At 34.4% G+C, this 26,955-nt stretch overlaps 1 protein-coding gene across 11 annotated transcripts in view; it reads left to right on the top strand.

The window, feature by feature from the left end:
* LOC149791026 (uncharacterized) overlaps positions 1-23,693 on the top strand; it is an 89,390-nt gene extending 65,697 nt beyond the window's left edge. For 2 of the 11 annotated variants that reach the window (XM_089972907.1, XM_089972898.1), the window contains 10 exons: positions 3,455-3,475; positions 4,599-4,625; positions 5,037-5,063; positions 9,210-9,236; positions 11,930-11,956; positions 14,652-14,678; positions 20,503-20,558; positions 21,781-21,879; positions 22,914-22,940; positions 23,580-23,693. In XM_089972907.1, coding sequence (XP_089829033.1) covers positions 3,455-3,475; positions 4,599-4,625; positions 5,037-5,063; positions 9,210-9,236; positions 11,930-11,956; positions 14,652-14,678; positions 20,503-20,558; positions 21,781-21,879; positions 22,914-22,931 — 329 coding nt within the window. In that variant the 3' untranslated portion in view covers positions 22,932-22,940; positions 23,580-23,693. Of the gene's footprint in view, positions 1-3,454; positions 3,476-4,598; positions 4,626-5,036; positions 5,064-9,209; positions 9,237-11,929; positions 11,957-14,651; positions 14,679-20,502; positions 20,559-21,780; positions 21,880-22,033; positions 22,069-22,913; positions 22,941-23,579 lie in introns of all 11 variants that reach the window. The other 9 variants (XM_089972903.1, XM_089972905.1, XM_089972900.1 and 6 more) reach the window with 9 other exon arrangements.
* The last annotated feature ends 3,262 nt before the right edge of the window (positions 23,694-26,955 follow it).

The raw sequence follows: 26,955 nt of genomic DNA, 5'->3' as shown, positions 1-26,955 counted from the left end.
TGGTATTGTCTGAAATTTTCTAACTAGTTTCAGGTCTGGACCATCTTTACCGTAAAATCCTGATAATAAATTTGATAGACATAAATAGTTTCGTCAGAAAGATTCCAGCTCTATGGTTCCATATTTCAGGAAGCTCTTGCATTATAGATCTGTTTAGGATGTTTAAAAACTAATGGAAAAACACGCAACATACGTTTCTTAAAATGTAGAGTTGACGTGTAGAGAACTGAATGCATCACATTGTCTCCACATTATTCATAAAATGATAATTGTGTGATTACATTCCACTAGATCATTATTTGCATTATTGTATTCATAAAACTAAATTTAGAATTGTCTAAATTCCGTTTAATATGTATATATTTCCTCATTCGCTGTTCAGTACTGTTTCTACTTTAGTTTTCAATATATCTGAAACAGCAAAGTTGACTTTGGATACACCCTCCCCAACAGACTAAGCTCAACAAGGTTATATCACATTTCTGATGCTAAAACCCTCAATATCACTAAACAGAATTTCGTCAAATACAAAATGGCAGTGAAATTGTGAGCCACAGGAAAGTAGATGCACTAAGAAAATCTGATTTTCGGAGAGCGGTTAAGTCTTTATCCCAAATAAATGAACTTCATATATATGGTTATCCGGGGTAGGATTAAGATATTTGGAATATGATAATATAAATAACAGTGTTACTTCTATAGAAGAAGGTCGATGTACCGATTTTATATTTAAATGCTGGAACTTAATTCCTACATATATTTATGGTCCACGTTTGCATTTCAAAAGAACACCTTTCAGATTCTGCGTTGCGCAGGAGAATTTATCCTTAATGTGATTCGAAACTCAATCGCCTTTATCGTTGTGCCTTGGTTTAATATAATATGGGTCGTAGTCTTATCATCCCTTAAACTTGCATGGTTTAAGACTACTAGAAAGTTCTCAATATCTAGTGGAAAGATGGAGCAATAACGGTTTACCTGTGTAGGCTGTTTATTGCAGATTTGTTATGTTTTGTTTTCTTTAGGTAAGCCGAATCAGATGGAATTGTCTTGAAGGTATCTACGCAATCTAAAGAACGTACAGAATTTGTAATGATGTACGTTTCTGTCGATATTTTGTTAAACGATTGGCGGACATAACATAATGAAAGCCAAAAGTACAAACTCAGTTTAGGAATACTTAAGGAATAAACATCCATGGCTCATGTGGCCTTTTATTGTATTAATGGCTTCAGATTGTTGGCAATAATTCCTCAGATACCGCACTATGTATACCTCTTTTGATGGCATCGTTATGTTTTTGGAAAATATCCCAGTTCATATTGTAACATTTACATTTATTCCACCGATTTGATAATATTTCGTAATTGCTATATTATAAGATTGACGATGCTGAGAAATGACTAGATTTAGTAACGCGTACAATTCGACGTCTTCTTGTCTGTATAGTCCTCATTCTTAAGCCTCGTAGCTCGGAGGTGTTAACTGTCAAGCGTTTAAAATGCCCGTCGTTTCCCGAACAGGACGAAACATTCTTACCTATTGTGCATATAACAATGTTACAATACCAGAGAGAAAGTAAATACATTTCTACAGGGAGATTAAAGAACAACGAAACAAAATAATGGGAAGAATTCGTCAAATGACGTTAGCAGAAAGGAACTACGTAAATTTATATTAAGTATATTAGGAATTCTTACCAAAAGTTAAACCATGTTATGTTGACTTTGATCATCCGTAGCCATATCTCTACTTGGTATTGAGAAACGTATAAATGTTTCACATTATTGGACTAAATATATTATTACGATTTCCTCCACACATTGTAAATTTGGTAATAAAAAGAAAAACATTGCAATATCAAGAAACGACTAATTAAAACTGTTCTGCAAGAAAAGGAAGTAATATTTATCTGAGCAATTTGAATAATTCTGTAAAATTTATCTTTCTAACATATTAAGGAAATAGATTCAACTGTTGCCAGTTTTAGGATTATTCCAAGATATATAATAACAGGAATCAACTGCATCATTACATAAGTGGCATTCAGTCAATTCTACTTTAAACATTTTATTTACTGCTCTGCTGTTGGACAAATTCTATGTAAAGTTTCTTTCTAATCTTGAGTTATCTTGACACTAGTACGTTTTCAAAAAAGACCTAACTATCTATAACTTAAATTTAAGATGATAGCTCACCCGAAGATTGGCTACACACTGCAATAATTTGGAACATTATAGGGCGCTCTACTACACCCTCTCCGTTTATCAAATTATGATGGGATAGTGTTTACGACTTGAATAATGGACCAATCGATGAATCGATCGATCTATCGATCAACTGGAAAGAGAGAGAGAGACAGACAGACAGACAGAGAGAGAGGGCGAAACTTACCAATGTTCAATCCTTTAAACAATATTAAAGATGTATTACAAAATTATAAGTCTGAATCAAAATTATACTTATTGATATGTCGCATACGGAATTCAAGCGTTGAATGACGTAAACTATGTCAATTCCTTGATGACCTTGGATGAAGTAATGATAGTCATCTCCAACAGTAGCAGAACGAACTATCAATAATTAGTTGCAATATATGCCACAAAAGGTTACAGTCACAAAATTAACTTCGTTTTGGGGTTTATAATAGATTAGTGTTTTTTTATATCATTTCAAACGTAAGGTTAAATAGTTATATAGTTAATGAATGATGATACTATTTAAAGCAAATAACAATTATCTACAATACTTTAATCAATGAAGGATAATCTGTCATATGATGGACCATTCGTTCAATTGGGACTATTATTTAAAGTTGCAACATCATGTGGAACTTCAAACGCTCTCTCCTCCCTTTGGCTCTATCTTTCTCTCTCTCCCTCACTCTCTCTGTCTCTCTATCTCTGTCTCTCTCTCTCTCTCTCTCTCTTCCTCTATCTCTGTTTATTGATCGAAATAACATCAGAACAATAAAGGATGAGACGCTCTTGCTTCCATTTGTGCAAAAACAACTAATATCATTATAACCTGTTGAATATATATATTTGCAAATATATGGCTTTAAATGTTCTACTCTCCCTACCCACATTAGAAATATGAACATACAAAACCAGTGTCACTGTGGTTCTACAGGTATACATTTAATTGATTTATTTTATTGTTTGAATATCAAATTTTGCAATAAATCAAGGATCATCATTACGTTTCGTTTTATTTTTTCATTTTGTTCTCTTTATACTTCTCTCTCTCTCTCTCTCTTTCTCTCTCTCTCTCTCTCTCTATCTCTCTCTCTCTCTCTATCTATCTCTCTCTCTCTCTCTCTCTTTATTTTCTGAATGAAAATAAAATCAAAAGGTTCTCACATTTAATAGTTTGTAGGAAGTTGCTCGAATTACGGAAATTAATTTTTGTAATATTCTCATTATTATTATTATTATTATTATTTCATGCGCAGCATTGGACACAACACCTACAGGTAATTTCAATACAGTTATTGTTAATAACAGACGCGTCCTTTAAAGATACGAATTCAAAATGTGAAATCCATTTACCAAGAGATTCCCATCAACTGTATATCTCGCCCGCATATCGTATTCATGTAGCGATGAGGCATGATGGTCAAAGACTACATGTATCCCATATGGCAGAGCTTTCTGAATATGCTTGACTTTTATGATAGGTATTCAGTAACATTGCATGTATTTGTACCTCGAAATACCTTGGCATGTTTTGATTTGATCTGATATTGTTATACAAAAGCCAATACATTATAACTCATGTAATTTATATCTGTGAGTGCATGAAATTTCTTGAAATGGAAATCTTCTAATCTTATTTGGCAGTAACGTGTGAGGATGTGTGTCCTTAATTTCGATCTGTAACGAGCATTACAGTTTCAGTGGCAGCAACTCTGACGATAGATAGATCGACCAGTAATGGATTAAAAGCTGCTACTCTATATGTTTTTTGTATAAATAAGAAATGTGTAGCGAATAAAATACATGTTTGGCAAATTATTATGCAGATATCTATAATGCAGTTTAGTGACCTCTTTCAAATATCCATTGCATACTCAATAGGGAGTAGCCTTCCTAAAGTGTAATGTAAAGTGAACGTTTCTTTCTAAACGCTTGAGATGTGTATTTTTCTATAAGTATGCATAGTTTTGGTTTTTATTAAACATTATGTAATCTCAAAACTTTTCAACAATGTACTTTAATCGCGGTAAGTTTGAAATCGTTTCTTTGCCTAGGCAAGAAAGCAATAGATCCAGGAATGTGTTTTGAGAAACCCTGGTAGTTCGAAAAATAAACACCTTTGTCGGAATCAGCTTCCATAAACAACTAATGGCAAAAAACAATCCAGTTTCTACTCAAGTTTTGATAATGGAGGAAAGAACTGCTAGGCATCGGATAATCTACCATATTAACATTTTACGAATGGTCACTATATAATATTAAATTGACTGTCATCGTTATTTACATAACTAAAGACGACAAATAATGATTCACAATTGAACGTTTTGATAACAGTTATTATTATTATTATCATTATTATTATTATTATTATTATTATTATTATTATTATCATTATTTCAGACGCAGCATTGGACACAACACCTTCAGGTAATTTCAAAACAGTTATTGTTAATAACAGACGCGTCCTTTAAAGATACGAATTTAAAATGTGAAATCCATTTACCAAGAGATTCCCATCAAATGTATATCTCGCCTGCATATCGTACTCACGTAGCGATGAGAGCTATTTTATGAATTATGACTTCACAGTCATCTGCTGCTGTAGGATGACCATGATTACTTCATCCAAGGTCATCAAGGAATTGACATAGTTTACGTCATTCAAGGCTTGAATTCCTTATGCGATATTTCAATAAGTATAATTTTGATCCATTCCAAGAAACAGTTGTATTGTCAAGTGTGGTAGTTTGTAGGAAGTTGCTCGAATTACGGAAATTTATTTTTTTAATATTCTCATTATTATTATTATTATTATTATTATTATTATTATTATTTCAGGCGCAGCATTGGACACAACACCTACAGGTAACTTCAATACAGCTATTGTTAATAACAGACGCGTCCTTTAAAGAAACGAATTTAAAACGTGAAATCCATTTACCAAGAGATTCCCATGAACTGTATATCTCGCCTGCATATCGTATTCATGTAGCGATGAGGCATGATGGTCAAAGAGTACATGTATCCCATATGACAGAGCTTTCTGGATATGCTTGACTTTTTTGATAGGTATTCAGTAACATTGCATGTATTTGAACCTCGAAATACCTTGGCATGTTTTGATTTGATCTGATATTGTTATACAAAAGCCAATACATTATAACTCATGTAATTTATATCAGTGAGTGCATGCAATTTCTTGAAATGGAAATCTTCTAATCTTATTTAGCAGTCTTCGCGGTAAGTCTATAGGGAGTAGCCTTCCTAAAGTGTAATGTAAATATGGAGGTAATGAAAGATTCTTTCGAGAAGACTGACATGTGTATTTTTCCATATGTATGCATAGTTTTGGCTTTTATTAAATATTATATAATCTCAAAACTTTCCAGCAGTGTACTTTAATCGCGGCCAGTTTCAAATCCATTTCTTTGAATAGGCAAGAAAACAATAGATCCAGGAATGTGTTTTGAGAAACTCTGGTAGTTCGAAAAATAATCACCTTTGTCGGAATCAGCTTCCATGATAAACTAATGGCAAAAAGCAATCCTATTTCTACTCAAGTTTTGATAATGGAGGAAAGAACTTACGGATAATCTGCCATATTAACATTTTACAAATGGTCACCAAGTGATATTAAATTGACTGTCATCGTCATTTACATAACTAAAGACGACAAATAATGATTCAAAATTGAATAGCTTAAGCACAGATCAATTTCCTGTTTTCAAGCAGTGGAAAACAAGATCCCTATTGTTACTTTTATTTCTTTAGTGCAAAATAAAACTATACGTTTAATAAAACGATATCTTTAATTTGTATTTCGCTGGGCTTTGAGAATTGAAAGTATTTGATTGACTCAGAATCCTGGACACTCGCTGACGACTGCTACATACAGGTATATTCCTATGGAAGTACCTGCTGACTCAGTTTCCACTACGATGCTTATGGATGACTTTGAAGTCATAATTTGCAATAAAAGCATGTCGCATACGTTGTGTAGATAACAATATCCAAAATGCTGCCTGAAGGGCCCTGAGGTGCCCTGAGGGGCCGTGTGGTCTAAAGCGCCCTCCGTTACTGATCACTGCCATCTCATCTCTGTCTTTGTGGGTTCGAGTCTCGGATTCAGCCAATGTGGGTATGTGAGAAAGCTTTCCAGTAGCTTATCGTGGGTCGCTCGTTTTTTCTGGGGTTATCCAGGGTTCTTCCTCCACCATTAATACTGGCCGCCATGTAAGGCCTATCCTGTGCTGAAAAAATGGCGCAAAACCCTACAACAACAACAACAACTATGCTGTCTGACAGCATCCAAATCCATCTTATGACAAATATGGTGTGATGTTATCATAGCGAGGATTATCCGAAATAAACAAATGGATCTTTGAACCACATTTAACAATACAACTGTTTCTTGAATTGGATCAAAATTATATTTATTGAAATGTCGCATACAAAATTTAAGCGTTCAATAACGTAAATTATGACAATTCCTTGATGACCTTGGATGAAGTAATGATGCTCATCCTACAGAAGCAGAACGAACTGTCAATTATTAGTTTGCAATATATCCAACAAAATGTTACAGTAACATAATTAACTTCGTTTTGGGGTTTATAATAGATTAGTGTTTTTTTTTAAATTTCAAACCAAAGGTTATATATGTATATAGTTAAGGAATGATGACACTATTTGAAGCAAATAACAATTATATACAATACTTTAATCTGTGAAAGATAATGAATCATATGATGGACCATTCGTTCAATTGGGACTATTATTTAAAATTGCAACATCTTGTGGGACTTCAAACGCTCTCTCCTCTCTCTCTCTCTGTCTGTCTTTCTCTCTCTCTCTCTCTCTCTCTCTCTCTCTCTCTCTCTCTCTCTCTCTCTTCGCTATCTCTCACAATTAATCGAAAGAATATCAGAACACCAAAGGATGAGACGCTCGTGCTTCATTAGTGCAGAAACAGTTAATATCATTATAAAACCTTGAAAACATATATTTGCAATTATATGGCTTAAATTGTTCAATACTCCCTACCCGCATTAGAAATATGACCATACAAAACGAGTGTGACTATGGTTCTACAGGTATAAATTTAATTGAATTATTTGATTGTTAGAATATTAAATGTGTTTTGAGAAACCCTGGTAGTTCGAAAAATAATCACCTTTGTCGGAATCAGCTTCCATGATAAACTAATAGCAAAAAGCAATCCAAGTTCTACTCAAGTTTTGATAATGGAGGAAAGAACTGCTAGGCATCGGATAATCTATCATATTAACATTGTACAAATGGTCACTATATGATATTAAATTGACTGTCATCGTCGTTTACATAATTAAGACGGCAAATAATGATTCAAAATTGAACTTTTTGATCACAGATCAATTACATGTTAACAAACAGTGGAAAACAAAATCATTAGTGCTACTTTCGTTTCTTTAGTGCAAAATAAAACTATACGTTTAAGTTTTATTTCGCTGGGCTTTGAGAATTTAACGTAATTTGATTGACGCAGAATCCCTGGAGACTCGCTGACGACTGCTACATACAGGTATATACGACTGCTACATACAGGTATATTCCCTAGGAAGTAGCTGATGACTCAGTTTCCACTACGATGCATATGGATGACTGTGAAGTCATAATTTACATTATACGCATGTCCCATACGTTGTGTAGATAGCAATATCCACAAAGCTGACTGAGGGGCCCTAATGGGCCCTGAGTGGCCGTCTGGGCTAAAGCGCTCTCCCTTACTGATCACAGCCATCTCACTTCTGTCTTCGTGGCTTCGAGTCTCGGATTCAGCCAATGTGGGTATGTGAGAAAGCTTTCCAGTAGCTTCTCTTGGGTCGGTGGGTCTTTCTGGGGTTTTCCCTGGTTCTTTCTCCACCATTAATACTAGCCGCCATGTATAACCTATCGTGTGCTGAAACATGACGCGAAACCCTGCAACAACAACAACAAGGCTGCCTGACAGCAAAATGACCATTCTTAAGCAAACAAATCCATATCAGGACAAAATATGGTGTGATGTTATCATAGAGAAGATTTTCCGAATTAAAAGTACGGATATTTGAACCACATTTAACAATACAACTGTTTCTTGGAATGGATCAAAATTATACTATTGAAATGTCGCATACGAAATTCAAGTGTTCAATGACGTAAATTATGTCAATTCCTTGATGACCTTGGATGAAGTAATAATAGTCATCCTACAGTAGCAGAACAAACTATCAATTATTAGTTTGCAATATATGCCACAAAAGGTTACAGTAACAAAACTAACTTCGTTTTGGGGTTTATAATAGATTAGTGGGTTTTTTATTTCAAACGTAAGGCTATATAGTTCTATAGTTAATGAATGATGATACTATTTAAAGCACATAACAAATATATACAATGCTTTAATCCATGAAGGATAATCTATCATATGATGGACCATTCGTTCAATTGGGACTATTATTTAAAGTTGCAACATCATGTGGGACTTCAAACGCTCTCTCCTCTCTCTCACTCTATATCTCTCTATGGATCGAAAGAACATCAGAACACTAAAGGATGAGACGATCGTACTTCCACTTATGCAAAAACAATTAATATCATTATAACGCGTTAAAAACATATATTTGCAAATACATTGCTTTCATTTTTCTACTCTCCCTACCCCCATTAGAAATATGACCATACAAATCCAGTGTGACTATGGTTCTACAGGTATAAATTTAATTGAATTATTTGATTGTTTGAATATTTAATTTTGCATTCAAATCAAAGATCATCATTATGTTTCTTTTCCTTTATCCACTTTATTCTTATTAATACTTTTCTCTCTCTCGTTATTTTCTGAATGAAAATAAAATAGAAATTTTCTCAAATGTGGTAGCTTTTAGGAAGCTTGCTCGATTTAGGGAATATATGTTTACTATCGTCTCATTATTATTATTATTATCATTATCATTATTATTATTATTATTATTATTATTATTATTATTTCAGGCGCAGCATTGGACACAACAACGATAGGTAATTTCAACGCAGTTATTGTTAATAACAGACGAGTCCTTTAATGATAAAAATTTAAAAAGTGAAATCCATTTACCAAGAGATTCCCATCAACTGTATATCTCGCCTGCATATCGTATTCATGTAGCGATGAGGCAAGATGGTCAAAGAGTGCATCTATCCCATATGGCAGAGCTTTCTGAATATGCTTGACTTTTATGATAGGTATTCAGTAACATTGCATCTATTTGTACCTCGAAATACCTTGACATGTTTTGATTTGATCTGATATTGTTATACAAAAGCCAATAAAGTATAACTCATGTAATTTATATCAGTGAGTGCTTGCAATCTTCTAATTTTATTTAGCAGTAACGTGTGAGGATGTATGGCCTTAATTTCGATCTGTAACGAGCTTTACAGTTTCAGTGGATGCAACTCTGACGTTAGATAGATCGACCCGTAATGGATTAAAAGCTGCTACTCTATATGTTGTTTGTATAAATAAGAAATGTTTAGAGAATTAAATGCATGTTTGGCAAATTATTATGCAGATATCTATAATGCAGTTTAGTGGCCTCTTTCATATATCCATTCCATACTCAATAGGGCGTAGCCTTACTAAAGTGTAATGTAAATATGGAGGTAATGAAAGTTTCTTTCTAGAAGCTTGAGATGTTTATTTTTCTATCAGTATGCACAGTTTTGGTTTTTATTAAACATTATATAATCTCAAAACATCACATCAATGTACTTCAATCGCGGTCAGTTTGAAATCCATTTCTTTGTCTAGGCAAGAAAACAACAGATCCAGGAATGTCTTTTGAGAAACCCTGGTAGTTCGAAAAATAATCACCTTTGTCGGAATCAGCTTCCATGATAAACTAATGGCAAAAAGCAGTCCAAGTTCTACTCAAGTTTTGATAATGGAGGAAAGAACTGCTTGGCATCGGATAATCTACCATATTAACATTTTACAAATGGTCACTATATGATGTTACATTGACTGTCATCGTCATTTCCATAACTAAAAACAACAAATAATGATTCAAAATTGAACGTTTTGATAACAGTTCAATTACATGTTAACAAGCAGTGGAAAACAAGGTTCTTAATGTTACTTTAGTTTCTTTAGTGCAAATAAAACTATACCTTTAAATTTTATTTCGCTTGGCTTTGAGAATTTAACGTAATTTGATTGACGCAGAATCCTGGAGACTCGCTGACGACTGCTACATACAGGTATATTCCCTAGGAAGTAGCTGATGACTCAGTTTCCACTACGATGCATATGGATGACTGTGAAGTCATAATATACATTATACGCATGTCCCATACGTTGTGTAGATAGCAATATCCACAAAGCTGACTGAGGGGCCCTAATGGGCCCCAGGAGGCCGTGTGAGCTGAAGCGCTCTCCCTTACTGATCACAGCCATCTCACCTCTGTCTTCGTGGCTTCGAGTCTCGGATTCAGCCAATGTGGGCATGTGAGAAAGCTTTCCAGTAGCTTCTCGTGGGTCGGTGGTTCTTTCTATGGTTTTCCCGGGTTCTTCCTCCACCATTAATACTAGCCGCCATGTATAGCTTATCGTGTGCTGAAACATGACGCGAAACCCTACAACAACAACAACAACAAGGCTGCCTGACAGCAAAATGACTATTCTTAAGCACACAAATCCATATAAAGACAAAATATGGTGTGATGTCATCATAGAGACGATTTTCCGAATTAAAAGTATGGATCATTGAACGACATTTAAGAATACAACTGTTTCATTGAATGGATCAAAATTATACTATTGAAATGTCGCATACGAAATTCAAGCGTTCAATGACGTAAATTATGTCATTTCCTTGTTGACCTTGGATGAAGTAATAATGGTCATCCTACAGTAGCAGAACAAACTATCAATTATTAGTTTGCAATATATGCCACAAAAGGTTACAGTAACAAAACTAACTTCGTTTTGGGGTTTATAATAGATTAGTCGGGTTTTTTTTATTTCAAACGTAACATTCTATACTTATATAGTTAATGACTGATGATACTATTTAAAGCAAATAATAATTATATACAATGATTTAATCAATGAAGGATAATCTATCATAATCTGAACCATTCGTTCATATGGGACTATTATTTAAAGTTGCAACATCATGTGCTACTTCAAACGCACTCTCCTCTCTATCGTTCTGTCTTTCTCTTACTCCCTCCATCTCTCTCTCTCTCTCTCTCTCTCTCTCTCTTCCTCTATATATTTTGATTGATCAAAAGAACATCAGAACACTAAAGGATGAGACAGTCGTGCTTGCACTTGGGCAAAAACAATTAATATCATTATAACCCGTTGAATACATACATTTGCAAATATATGGCTTTAATTGTTTTACTCTCCCTACCCCCATTAGAAATATGACCATACAAATCCAGTGTGACTATGGTTCTACAGGTATAAATGTAATTGAATTATTTGATTGTTTGAATATTTAATTTTTTGTATTAAAATCAAGGATCATCATTATGTTTCTTTTTCTTTTTTCATTTTGTTCTCATTAATACTTTTTTTCTCTCCTTCTCTCTCTCTCTCTCGTTATTATCTGAATGAAAATAAAATATATATTCTCTCACATGTGGTAGTTTGTAGGAAACTTGCTCGATTTACGGAATTTATTTTTGCAATCGTCTCACTATTATTATTATTATTATTTCAGGCGCAGCATTGGACACAACAACGATAGGTAATTTCAATGCAGTTATTGTTAATAACAGACGAGTCCTTGAATGATACGAATTTAAATTGTGAAATCCATTTACCAAGAGATTACCATCAACTGTATATCTCGCCCGCACATCGTATTCATGTAGCGATGAGGCATGATGGACAAATACTACATGTATCCCATATTTCAGAGCTTTCTGAATATGCTTGACTTTTATGATAGGTATTCAGTAACATTGCATGTATTTGTACCTCGAAATACCTTGGCATGTTTTGATTTGATCCGATATTGTTATACAAAAAGCCAATACATTATAACTCATGTAATTTATATCAGTGAATGCATGCACTTTCTTGAAATGGAAATCTTCTAATCTTATTTATCAGTAACGTGTGAGGATGTGTCCTTAATTTCGATCTGTAACGAGCTTTACAGTTTCAGTGGATGCAACTCTGACGTTAGATAGATCGACCCGTAATGGATTAAAAGCTGCTACTCTATATGTTTTCTGTATAAATAAGAAATGTGTAGAGAATTAAATGCATGTTTGGCAAATTATTATGCAGATATCTATAATGCAGTTTAGTGACCTCTTTCATATATCCATTCCATACTCAATAGGGCGTAGCCTTCCTAAAGTCTAATGTAAATATGGAGGTAATGAAAGTTTCTTTCTAGAAGCTTGAGATGTGTATTTTTCTATAAGTATGCATAGTTTTGGTTTTTATTAAACATTATATAATCTCAAAACATCCCAGCAATGTACTTTAATCGCGGTCAGTTTGAAATCCATTTCTTTGTCTAGGCAAGAAAACAATAGATCCAGGAATGTCTTTTGAGAAACCCTGGTTGTTCGAAAAATAATCACCTTTGTCGGAATCAGCTTCCATGATAAACTAATGGCAAAAAGAAATCCAATTTCTACTCAAGTTTTGATAATGGAGGAAAGAACTGCTAGGCATCGGATAATCTACCATATTAACATTGTACAAATGGTCACTATATGATATTAAATTGACTGTCATCGTCGTTTACATAATTAAGACGACAAATAATGAGTCAAAATTGAACTTTTTGATCACAGATCAATTACATGTTAACAAACAGTGGAAAACAAGATCCTTAATGTTACTTTAGTTTCTTTAGTGCAAAATAAAACTATACGTTTAAGTTTTATTTCGCTGGGCTTTGAGAATTTAACGTAATTTGATTGACGCAGAATCCTGAAGACTCGCTGACGACAGCTACATACAGGTATATTCCCTAGGAAGTAGCTGATGACTCAGTTTCCACTACGATGCATATGGATGACTGTGAAGTCATAATATACATTATACGCATGTCCCATACGTTGTGTAGATAGCAATATCCACAAAGCTGACTGAGGGGCCCTAATAGGCCCTGTGTGGCCGTCTGGGCTAAAGCGCTCTCCCTTACTGATCACAGCCATCTCACCTCTGTCTTCGTGGCTTCGAGTCTCGGATTCAGCCAATGTGGGTATGTGAGAAAGCTTTCCAGTAGCTTCTCGTGGGTCGGTGGGTCTTTCTGGGGTTTTCCCTGGTTCTTCCTCCACCATTAATACTGGCCGCCATGTATAGCCTATCGTGTGCTGAAACATGACGCGAAACCCTACAACAACAAAAACAACAACAATGCTGCCTGAAAGCAAAATCACCATTTTTAAGCAAACAAACTCATATTAGGACAAAATATGGTGTGATGTTATCATAGAGAAGATTTTCCGAATTAAAAGTATGTATCTTTGAACCACATTTAACAATACAACTGTTTCTTGGAATGGATCAAAAGTAAACTGATTGAAATGTCGCATACGAAATTCAAGCGTTCAATGACGTAAATTATGTCAATTCCTTGATGACCTTGGATGAAGTAATGATGGTCATCCTACAGTAGCAGAACGAACTATCAATTATTAGTTTGAAATATATGCCCCAAAAGGTTACAGTAACAAAATTAACTTCGCTTTTGGGCTTATAAAAGATTAGTGGCTTTTGTTATTTCAAACTTAATGTTATATAGTTATATAGTTAATGAATGATGATACTATTTAAAGCAAATAACAAATTATCTATAGTGCTTTAATCAATGAAGTATATCATATGATGGACCATTCGTGCAATTGGGACTATTGTTTAAAGTTGCAACATCATGTGGGACTTCAAACGCTCTCTCGTCTCTCTTGCTCTGTCTTTCTCTCTCTCTCTCTCTCTCTCTCTCTCGATTGATCGAAAGAACAGCAGAACACTAAAGGATGAGAGGCTCGTGTTTCCAACTGTGCAAAAAAAATTAATATCATTATGACCCGTTGAATACATATATTTGCAAATATATGGCTTTTATTTTTGTACACTCCCTACTCCCATTGGAAATATGACCCTACAGATCCAGTGTGACTATGTTTCTACAGGTTTAAATGTAATTAAATTATTTGAATGTTTGAATATTTACTTTTGTATTATAATCAAGGATCATCGTTAAGTTTCTTTTTCTTTTTTTATTGTGTTTTCATTAATGCTTCTCTCTCTCTCTCTATCTCTCTCTCTATCTCTCTCGCTCTCTTTATTTTCTGAATGAAAATAAAATAAAAGTTTTCTGACACGTGGTAGATTGCAGGAAGCTTGCACGAATTACGGAATTTACGTTTGGAATCATCTCATTATTATTATTATTATTATTATTATTATTATTTCAGGCGCAGCATTGGACACAACAACTTCAGGTAATTTCAATGCAGTTATTGTTAATAACTGACGAGTCCTTTAATGATACGAATTTAAATGTGAAATCTATTTACCAAGAGATTCCCACGAACTGTATATCTCGCCCGCATATCGTATTGATGTAGGAATGAGGCATGATGGTCAAAGAGTACATGTATCCCATATTGCAGAGCTTTCTGAATATGCTTGACTTTTATGATAGGTATTCAGTAACATTGCATGTATTTGTACCTCGAAATACCTTGATATGTTTTGATTTGATCTGATATTGTTATACAAAAGCCAATACATTATAACTCATGTAATTTATATCAGTGAGTGCATGCAATTTCTTGAAATGGAAATCTTCTAATCTTAGTTAGCAGTAACGTGTAAGGATAAATAACAACAACACAGTCCCTAATTCTTAACATGACACGTAAATCCAACACTAATACTCAGACCAAATATACTAATTTATACAACAAAAAGGTTCATAATACACATTCTAAATTCAGTTTAGCTATTAAACAAAGAATCGTGGCGACAAAAGACCAGTCGCAAAATCAAGATCTAAGCCAATGCAAATCGAGTCGAGCAGAACAGCAAACTCTAGCAAAATAGCAAAACACTACAACAGCACGAAGAAGAAAGAAAGAGGGTATCACCGAGTGAAGTAGGAGCAAAGAAGAAAACGGACATCGACTTTCAAATTGCCAATTTATATGATGTTCTTCCTTCGGCTATTGAAGACCTCTTTCAATACAAGCTCTATACCCACAACACCAACTCGATCCTTTGTATACCACCAACAAAATGAAAACCGAAATTAAACACAGCGTGACCCAAACGTGTATAGGGTGCCTGACACCCAGCTGATTGTCAACATTTCGGTAAATCAAAACTACACCATGTACACCAAATTCCAACTTTAATTTAAAAATAGTAATGAAATTACACAACTCAAAGGATTAGGAAGATTAAATGAGTGACTTACACACCATTGGAATAGAGTTCTGTCCACTAGTACAACTGTTCTTGAGTCCCGCGGGCCCCACGTCTCCTTTCCTCAGCCGCACATGTTCATGAATTAAAAAGTGCGATATTTTCACATAAAACCGGGACTGTAGTGGTTACATTTCTACAGGCGCTGATCAATTGAAAATCTCGACCTTCGAGATTTGACCAGTCACGAAAGCACTAGTTGCGTAGACGACTTAAATCCTTTAATTGACTGATTGTGTGAGGATGTGTGTCTTTAATTTCGATGTGTAACGAGCATTACAGTTTCAGGGGCAGCAACTGTGACGTTAGATCGATCGAACCGCAATGGATTAGAAGCTGACATTATATGTGTTTTTTGTATGAATAAGAAATGTGAAGAGAATTAAATGCATGTTAGGTAAATCATTATGCAGATATCTATAATGCAGTTTAGTGACCTCTTTCATATATCCATTGCATACTCCATAAGGAGTAGGCTTCCTAAAGTGTAATGAAAATTTGGAGGTAATGAAATTTACTTTCTAGAAGCTGGAGATGTGGAAGTAAACTATTTCTAGTAACGTTACCTTTGACATCAGGGCCTGATAAACATTATGAATGTGATTCTGCCCTATCCTTGCTTAAGAGTGATAATTTGGTTCAAAAAGGACATTACAGAAACAAGAAAATAATTAACATCGTTACGGTCGTCGCCTCGCGCAGTCACCTCTAGGCCTCAGAATGAAGACAATATGTCCGTATGTAGTCATGAAATTTGAATGACGTTGTGCCTACAAGTTTTCCGCGTGAGGGGATTAAATACTTAACTTTACTAGTTCTTTACTGAGTTTACATCTTTGTCTATGTATAGAATCAATCTCGTAATGGGGAAAGCATTAGTGGCTAAAGACCATAACCAAAAGTGGATTAAAAGGTTAAGCAACGGTGATGACGTCGCCACCGCCAGAGTCAGAATCATTGAAACCTATATTGATCCTATGCAAAAACAGGCGACACGAAAATCATGGATCTGACACATCAGTTTTTTTTTTAAATCAGAGTCGGTGGATGATTGGCCTTGACCACATAATTTACATCAGGGAAAATTTGCATTGCATTTCCAATATCTTAAAATTTGCATCGCATTTCCAATATCTTAAACGCTAAATAAAACAACAACAAAATGAAGTTGCAATCAAAACTTATTAGAAACTTCTAGCTAAAAAGACCTACTGCAGGCAAGTGGCTGAATTTAATTGCGACTTTTAAAAACAATTAAAATACAAATATATGCGCTAGTTTTTCGATTTAAAATTATTTGCGATAAGCCCTCTGCATATACCAATTATTTGATTGAAGAGAAATTCAGAGAACTGAATAAATAGCGTTCAAATACATATTAAAAGAGGTGACAGAATAGCTCTTTTTTTACCTTATTTAGTCAAACGTAGGGTTATCATATTCAGTTGTACGAAAGCGCAAACTGAACAGGGTAAAGATACATTAATTTCAGGATATAAGTTTTCATCAGGACGCATTGATCTTTTAGCCTTTGCCACATCAGTTTCAAAGTCATAGGAATCCTCTCATACATTTGATATTAACTTCTTTCTTCTCAATCGTCAGCGGAGGAAGTACTTGCAAAACAATCATGCACGTTCCTGCATCAATCAATACTAGATTTATGTTTCTGCATAAGTTAGTATTAGCTCGATTTAATGTATTTAAATTTTGGTATTGTCTGAAATGTTCCAGCTAGTATTTTGTCCAGACCATCTTTACCGTAACATTCTGAAAATATATTTTATAGACATACATATTTTCGTTAGAAAGATTCCAGCTTTAATGTTCCATACTCAAATTTTCTCATTCACATCCTTTACCTTAAACAATAAATATCAGCAACACCAATTTTCAGAATTCACACAATAAGTACGAAACATAGGTGTTACTCTAGACAGTACTCTTATATTGCACCAACGTGTCATGAACATATGCAAGGCTGCAGAGCTTGAGCTGAGACGCATCAGCTCCATTTGCAATTATCTTTCAGTCGATGCCACTAAAACACTTGTGTGTTCATTAGTACTTTCAATACTTTATTATTGTAACTCAATTATGTCTGGTTCATCTCAATATCTACTCCTGAGACTTCAAGAAGTTCAAAACACAGCTCCTCGGATCATAATAAATTTACCACGATCAGAGCACACCTCCCTGCTGCTTTGTACCCTACACTGGTTATCCATTCGATCTAGAATGAAACACAAAATTCTTTCTCTGTGCTATGTTTCACTGTTGGACTCTAGTCCACTGTTGGACTCTAGTCCAACATACTTATCTGACCCCACCCATGTATACACGCCAGCAAGATGCATATGCTCCTCTTGTGACAATCGTATACTCATTATTCCCACTATGAAAACAAAGTCATATGGACAGCGTTCTTTTGCAGAACAGGGCCCACTAATGTGGAATGAATTTCCCACTGAACTTCGAAACAAAAACAAAGTGATCACATTCAAGAGATTTGTTAAAACTCATTTATTTCGACTGCAAGAACAAACTGAAAGACCTAATGTTTCCTGCTTTAAACATTTTCAGCATTTTTTTTTTTTGTTTTTTTTTGTTGCTGTTTTTTTTGTATATTATTATTTTAATATTTTCTGATAGCATGGTGTTTGTTTTGTAATCATATCATTGTATATCTTATATATGTTATAGGTCTTGTCTAATGTTATAAAGCGCTTAGAGCTTCTCAAGATTAGGCGCGATACACAATTCCTCATTATTATTATTATTATTATTATTATTATTATTATTTTAGCAAGCTCTTGCATTATAGATCTGTGTAGGATGTTTAGAAAACTATCAGAAAAACAAGCAACATACGTTTATTAGAATGTAGAGTTGAACTGTAGAACACTAAATGAATCACGTTGTCTCCACATTATCAGATGCTTTCTATGTGATTACATTCCACTAAATCATTATTTGCATTATTGTATTCATTTATAAAACTAAATTTAGCATTGTCTAAGTTCCTTGTAGTTTTGTCTATATTTCTTCATTGGATATTCCGTAATGTTTCTATTTAGTCTTCAATATATCTGAAGCAGCGAAGTTGCCTTCGGATACACCCTCCCCAACAGACTGGGCTGAACAAGGTTATATCACAATTCTGATGCTAAAACCCTCAATATCACGAAACAGTATTTCGTCAGATACAAAATGGCAGTGAAATTTAGAGCCACATGAATGTAGATGCACTAACGGAATCTGATTTCCGGAGAGCGGTTAAGTCTTTATAATAAAATAAATGAACTTCATATAAGTGGTTATCCTGGGTAGGATTAAGATATTTGAAATAAGATAATATAAATAACAATGTTACCTCTATAGAAGAATGTCGATGTCCCGATTTTATATTTCATTCTGGAACTTGTATTTACGGCCCAGGTTCGCATTTCAAAAGAACACGTTTCAGATTCTGCGTTGGGCAGGAGAATTTATCCTTAATGTAATTCGAAACTCAAGCGCCTCTATCGTTCTGCCTTGGTTTTATATAATATGGGTCGTATCATCCCTTAAACTTGCATGGTTGAAGACTACTAGAATATCCTCAATATTTATTGGAAAGATGAAGCAATACAAGTTAACCTGTGTAGGCTGTTTATTGCAGATGTGTTGTGTTGTATTTTCTTCAATTAAGTCGAATCAGATGGAATTGCCTTGAAGGTATCTACGCAATCTAAAGAACGTACAGTATTTGTAAATATGAGCGTTTCATCGATATCTTGTTAAAAGATTGGCGCATATAACATAATGACAACCAAAGGTAACAACTCGGTTTAGGAATATTTTAAGGAATAAACATCCATGGCTCATGTGACCTTTAGCTGAATTAATAACTTCCGATTTTGGCAATAATTCCTCAGATACCGCACTTTGTATGCTTCTTTTGATGGTATCGTCATGTTTTTGGAAAATATCCCATTTCATATTGTAACATTTGCATTTATTCCACCTATTTGATAATATTTCGTAATTGCTATATTATCAGATTGATGACGCAGTGAAATGACGGTAGATTTAGTATTGCGTACAATTTGACGTCTTTTTGGCTGTATCGTCCTCATTCCAAATCCTCGAGGAACTCAGAGATGTTAACTATCGAGCGTTTAAAATGCCCGTCGTTTCCAGAAGTGAACGAAATAGTCATACCTATTGAGCATATAACAATGTTGCAATACTAGAGAGAAAGTAAATACATTTCTAGGGGAGATTAATGTTCAACGAAACAAAATAACGGGAAGAACTCATCCAATGATGATAGCAGGAGAAAGGAAATACGTAAATTTATATCAAATATATTAGGAATTCTTACCAGAAGATAAACCATGTTATGTTGACTTTGATCATCTGTAGTCATATCTCTACTTATTATTGAGAAAAGTATAATTGATTCACATTGTTGGACTAAATAAACTATTCAGTTTTCCTCCACACATTGTAAATTTGGTTTTAAAAAGAAAAACATTGCAAAATCAGGAAGCGACTAATTAACACTATTTCGCAAAAACAAATATAAAGTAATATTTATCTAAGCAATTTGAATAATTCTGTAAAATTTATCTCTCTAACAGATTCAACTGTTGCCATTTATAGGATTATCCAAAGATATATAATTACAAGAATAAACTGAGTCATTACATAAGTGGCATTCGGTCGATCCTGTTTTAAACATTGTATATACTGCTCTGCTGTCTGTCAAATTTTGTGTAAAGTTTATTTTCTAATGTTGCGTTATCTTGACTCTAGTACGTTTTGAAAATGACCTATCTTTCTTTTAAATTTCAGATGGTAGCTCACCCAAAGATTGGCCCCTGACAGATTCTGATTCTTCAGAACGAGATGTATGTAAAAGCAAAACAGTTTCTGATGTTACAAGATGTTTATTAATTATTTCATAGAATATATAATAGCTTTAAAGATGATTCAACTTCAGATAAGTACAGGCAAAATTACTATTGCAGTATAATGGCGAGACTTGTTCCTGCAATAAATTATTACATTCGTACTAGATGTTAACATATGGTAATGAAGCTTCATATTGAACTTCTAATGATAGCATTGTCGGTTTACAATTATATATATATATATATATATATATATATATATATATATATATATATATATATATATATATATATATATATATATAACACTAGACTAATAAATTGTATCATGTTCAAGAATGCAGCTTTGCTTTGAAAAGAACTGAGATATTTTGTAAATCGGAAAACCATAATAGTAACCATGTTTGTACAACACCTTGCTAGATTTTGTAGATTTAACGCATTCTCGTGTTGCGACTATGGTGCCCCAAATTAATTTCTCACTTTCCACCATGAGTAAGAAATTGAACATTACAAAGTTAAATTTTGTCTTCTTCAAAGAAGTCATGAGGCAAATATCTTCGCCTTTGGGATTATTTGCCAGAGGTTTCGATAATATTTTGTACAATCGTTGTAAAATGTTTGTCACAATTCTTATTTATTTTTATATAAAGGTGCGAAAACAAAGTTTTAGGTAATATGCCCCAATAGTAAGTACATAAATACACAAAAGACAATATTGGAATAAACTCTCACTTTGTGTGAATACGAGATCTTTGTTGTTGAGAATGTTTATAAATGCAAGAAGCTCGAGAAACATTCGTAAATATAGATATAGATGTCACTCTTGTATTCTCTACAATTTCGGATCACAGACATAATCACTTAAATTGTGTAAATCGTAATAGTAGGTACTCAATGGTCAATTTCATCAGTCTATGCGTGAGTCATTGACCTGATGATTGATGACATATTTGACAAAGGAAAGAAACAGATCATTAAGACAAACGTGTAAAAGGTTATAAATTGCGATGATTAGCATCCTTAAACCGCGTGTTTATGACCAAAACGTGCTTTAATACATACTCCTAACAATCGTTTAATAACTATATGCAATTCGCACACGATGTTGAACTGTTAAACTGCATGGAACTGGGCGGGATTGGATCATACATACATACATACATACATACATATACTTACCTGTCATTCAATTAAGGTTTTATTCATACGTCTCCAGAAGATTCCTGACTTCCCGTTTCCAGTCGCTTACAGGAATGACGAATCTTTGAAATCACACAAAGATAGGAGTAGTGGTCCAAAGAAGTCCAACCACGCTGTAAGAATATACCTGTGTATATGATCTCGATCACTCTCTCTCTCTCTCTCTCTCTCTCTCTCTCTCAGAAGCGTATTTGATTGTCCAAGTTTAACTTCACCTGGTTTTTACTTTTGTTTATTAACCCTGACAATATAGACTTATAATTTTGTAGCACACCTTTAATATGGTTTAAAGGATTGAATAATGGTAAGTTTTGCTCTCTCTCTCTCTCTCTCTCTCTCTCTCTCCAGTTGATCGATAGATCGATCGATTCATCGATTGATCCATTATTCAAGTCGAATACACTATCTCGTCATAATTTGATAAAAGGAGAAGGTGTAGTAGAGCGCCCTATAATGTTCCAAATTATTGCAGTGTGTAGCCGTACAACAACTGTCCCAGAATACGTGTACATTTCGAAACTCATACAACATCGTGTATAATTTGAACACCATGGTTACAGTTGTACACATCAAAATCACCACCACTCTGAGTGTAGATATGAGTAATTGGCTTCCTAACTCTCTCGTCTATATTGCAGCTAGAACATCATTAGCACACTTCTAAATTAAAAATATTGCAATAGATTGTTACAGTGACACATGGCATGTTTACTTAAGCATGCTTAACACTAAAGAAAACCAAAATGTACAATATAAATAATTTCAAAAGCTATATTGTGATACCTTACGAGAGCAGAATCATGTCTCCCAATTTCTATGAAATTAATTTCAGTATATGAAACTCTACATATTGATCACATCTTCAAAGACTGTTGCCCTCATTTTAAGATCTGCAATTTCTTCTTTGTGTTCCTAACGCTCAGTCTCACGTACTATTCACAAGCAAACATACGGATATTTATATATGGAAACAAAATAAGTGGCGCATCTCCAGTGAATAACTCTGTGTTTCACAAGCTACACAGCTATCATAGTAATAACAGTAAATGTAATGCATCCAAAAGTTGTAGGAATTGCATTATTGTCTATAACAATATTCTCATTATATCGCAACAACTACTACTACTGATCTTAATACTACTATTACAGGTACATCATCAGAAATAACACCTCCAGGTAAGTAAAAGTTTAAAACTTAATATTAAAGATGACGTTAATTGATAAAATCAACTTTAAAACTGAGTGGTCCCTTACCGTGTTACTATGCAAGTTGACTGATCTTAAACAATTTTTTTTACTTCCCAAACATGCATTGATCTTTGTCTTGAATTCTTATTTTCAATAAACGCTCTTGTGTATTCGATTATTGTACGTGTATTGTCTTTGAACAGAGGGTGCCTATACCATTCAGTTTAATGGATTATCTGTCAAAGCGGTTAATTTAATTGTTATTATGTCTTTAATTGAAAGAAAATTCTTTTTAAGCTAGAAGTATCGATTTGGTGCATATGTTTGTGCAAATAAAGATGCTCTAATACCATTCAAAGTTTTGAATGGGAGCGCCTGCTTTAGGTCCTTAGCATTATTCGATGAACTCTTGAGTATGACAGCGTGTTCGTCTATGTGTGTGTGTGTGTGTGTGTGTGTGTGTGTGTGTCAGGGAAGGGTTTGTGGGCTTTTTCTTATGTGTGGCAGGGTGGATTTTTTTTTTTTTTTTTTTTTTTTGCTTACTTATGTTTTAGTCTCCAAATACTTTGGGCAATAGAACAATTTATTGCAAATTTAATTATATAATCAGTTTCTTTACTGTTCTAGGTTGCTTCGAGAAGAACTAACGTCATTTACCGGCCCCTCGTGGCTATGAGGCGATGCCATAGTTACCTTCAAGCCTTGTAAACTATAGTTTGAATTAAAACTGATTTAATACAATGTCGTTTTTACTTTACTTATTGTATATTTATCACACAAAATCATACCTTGAGAAAAATTAACTCTTTTTTTCTCGCAGCTATCCTTTATCTATGAAGTTTGTCAGAACAAGAACATATTTGTCACCTATCTGACAACATTGGTGACACGTTACAATAGTTGCTTTAATTGTAGCATGAAACATGTAAATCCATCAAATAATGTTCTCTTTAAAATAATATTTCTACCTTCGTTAAGTTCAATCAAGATCCGCTACAACACAAGTCATGAACAGCAAACCACAATTTCTCTGCAAATTAGACATTTTTATGATATCTAACGACGCTATCTGTAGTCCAAATATATTAACACGAAGGGATAAAGTTAAGCATTTCATAAAGACTTACTTCACGCCAAAGTATCAAAAAAGACTAGAAAAATAAATATTCTTATTAGTCACTATCAGTATTCGCTTAGTATGTTAGATGTGAAAAATATGTAATTTGTTTCAATTAGATTGTGTTTCAAGCAGGGTACGCATGAAATGAAGTTATTCTACCACTTTATCTTCATATTGTACTTAATAAAAGAATGTGTAATTCAGAATTACTGAAATTATCCGTTAGTGCAAGCGGTCACGTGGAGCCATATACGATAAGAAGGGTTGCATCTGGTGAATAGGAACATAAAATCATCTTTAAACAGAGATAGCATGGAGTAAGTCTCTGCAAGCAGTTGCCATTAACTTGGCATATGTAACTTGTGATTTTGGTGCCAGAAATGTAGTAACTTGTGGAAATGGTGATGATGAAATAGATGATCGAATGGTAATTTATACAGTGTAGAAACCTATAGTAGAACAAATAAGATTATATCGGACGATATAAGGATTTAATAGATCATTTTTAATCGAGTCGAGATCGAAAAGCAAAGAAATAGCGATAACGTAACAGCGTCACATAACTTCTACTCATTTCAACAATTATACAAAATTAAGCAAATCATGAAACACGAGCGCTTGAAGGAAACACGATAGAAGCACTATTGCATGAGGGAAACACGATCGCGCGAGGAAGACACGACATTGTGTCCCGTAACACGTGATCCTATATACACCTGTCACCAATTACTACATTTAAGAGGCATATTAAATGTGGCAGGCGGAATGTTTCCAGTGTTCATGGTAATTGCACACCGGACACTGTTTTATACGATTTACCAGATCGGTATTCTTACTCAGCAGCAGAGAGGGCGAACAGCAATTGACTCACTCTCTATTCGCAAAAATATGCCTTCCTTTGAAAATCGTAAAAAAAATTGGAGAAAGGAATCGCGGTGACTTAGTGAGGTAGGAGACATTTACCCTCCCCGCTGCTATAGTTAAATAAAATTATAACAAATAATTTCAGAGAGAGCGCGAGAACAGACTAAAATTGACTCTCTCTAAAATCGTAAAACTAAGCCTTCCTGAAAATCGTAAAAAGAAGCTATTGCGGTGACTGGGTGCCGCGTATGAGATGTCGCCCTCGTTGCTGCTACTATCCAAAAATTGTATCAATGCTAATTCGATATCTCGTCCTTGGGTCATGTAAGTTTATTGTTATGAAACCATGCGGGGATAACTGAGCCTGACTAAATAAATTTCTAAACTTAATTATATCCATATCACCCCAACACCAAGTCCGATGAATATTTCGCAGTGTATGTGTATCAACTCCGTTAAACACAGCAGGGATATTACAGTTATCCCTGATCACTTTTGGTATTTGTGTATATCGTTGAGTAACATAAATCACGTCTGTGTTTTTATGCCTATCGTGTGAAAATGTCCGTGCAGGATTTGATTGTTTATCTAGCATTACATCATCGTACACAACATAATTATTAATAATCCCGTCAATATCATCTACAGACGGTGCTTCATTAATGTCATTAATAAATTCAATAACATCATCACCGTTTTCATTTAACAATTTTGCCTTTTCACTTAAGTCTTTCAGTACATCATAACATCGCTGATCATCTACATACGGAGCAACTAAATACAATGTATCCCATTTCAACCACCTCATTATCAAACTAAGCAACAGTTGCGTCTTACCAGACCCGGACAGTCCAATTATGATCATTCGGATATAATTTGGTAACGCTGCGTGATGCTTAACCGGCCCTTGTTTTCTTGTCGCTGAGAAATCAGTTACATTCATGTTATAGAAATATAATACATAATATGGATTTATGTGTAAAATGCAGGACGCGTACTTCAGCAAGTACACTGACAACTATTAGAACAAAAAATAACAAATCAGCAGTCACAGGTAAGTGTGAACGATGCGGTACAAAGAAATTAAAGTTTACTTCTAATCTAAACAATATAAAAAAGAGGTGATATTGCCGCCAAGTTAGCTAAACTACCAGGAACTCCGTGGGCTAAGTACCCAGGAGAAAAACACCTCCCAGGATATAATTACTGTGGCCATAGAACTCGACTTGATATCAGACTTGATAACCAAGACCAACCAAAACCAGATGAATATCCAATAAATGCTATTGATCAAACTTGTATGCTCATGATGTAGCTTATGAAAGTAAAGATCTGCAGCATAGGCACATATCAGATATGAAATTAATTCACGCGCTAAATTCCATAAAAAAATAAATCTTTCGAAGAATCATTAGCTAATTGGTTCGTGAAATCTGCAATGAAGGGTAGCTTGTATTGGAAAACGGAGTTTCCTAAGCTGGTAATTAATCAACCGATTATTATCATAATGGAGTCGATTTATTATTCCCAAGAGGATACTGGGGGGGGGGGTAGAGCAGCGATTAGTAAACTCGCTTCGGCGGCAGGTGTAGAACGTTCTACTGCTGAAATTGATTAGTCCGACAGGCAATATGGCAAATTAATTACCACCACCTAAAACAATACAATACGCACATTTTGATGTTAGCGATCCTAATGAAGTTCATCAGGCTGATATTTTATTTCTACCACATGATACTATCACAATTAGAAGACGTCGAGTAACACACAACAACGCATTAACTTTCGTTGATGTTGCAAGTAGATACAAGGAAGCAGAGCCGTTATCAACAAAGGCAGCTGCTGAAGTAGCTTCTGCGTTTGAACGAATTTATCGACGTGGCTTTCTACGATGGCCACAACTGCTACAGATTGATACTGGCGACAATTTCAAGGTGTAGAATGAATCATCGCTGATGAAGCAACATAACGTCAAAATACTACGAGGACATACCGCAATTCACCGCGATCAGGCAATTG

The sequence above is a fragment of the Sinohyriopsis cumingii genome, chromosome 10 (assembly GCF_028554795.1).
Source record: "Sinohyriopsis cumingii isolate HCF-2022 chromosome 10, ASM2855479v2, whole genome shotgun sequence".
NCBI classification, from domain to species: Eukaryota; Metazoa; Mollusca; class Bivalvia; order Unionida; family Unionidae; genus Sinohyriopsis; species Sinohyriopsis cumingii.
This window is presented reverse-complemented; position numbering and strand designations above follow the sequence as displayed.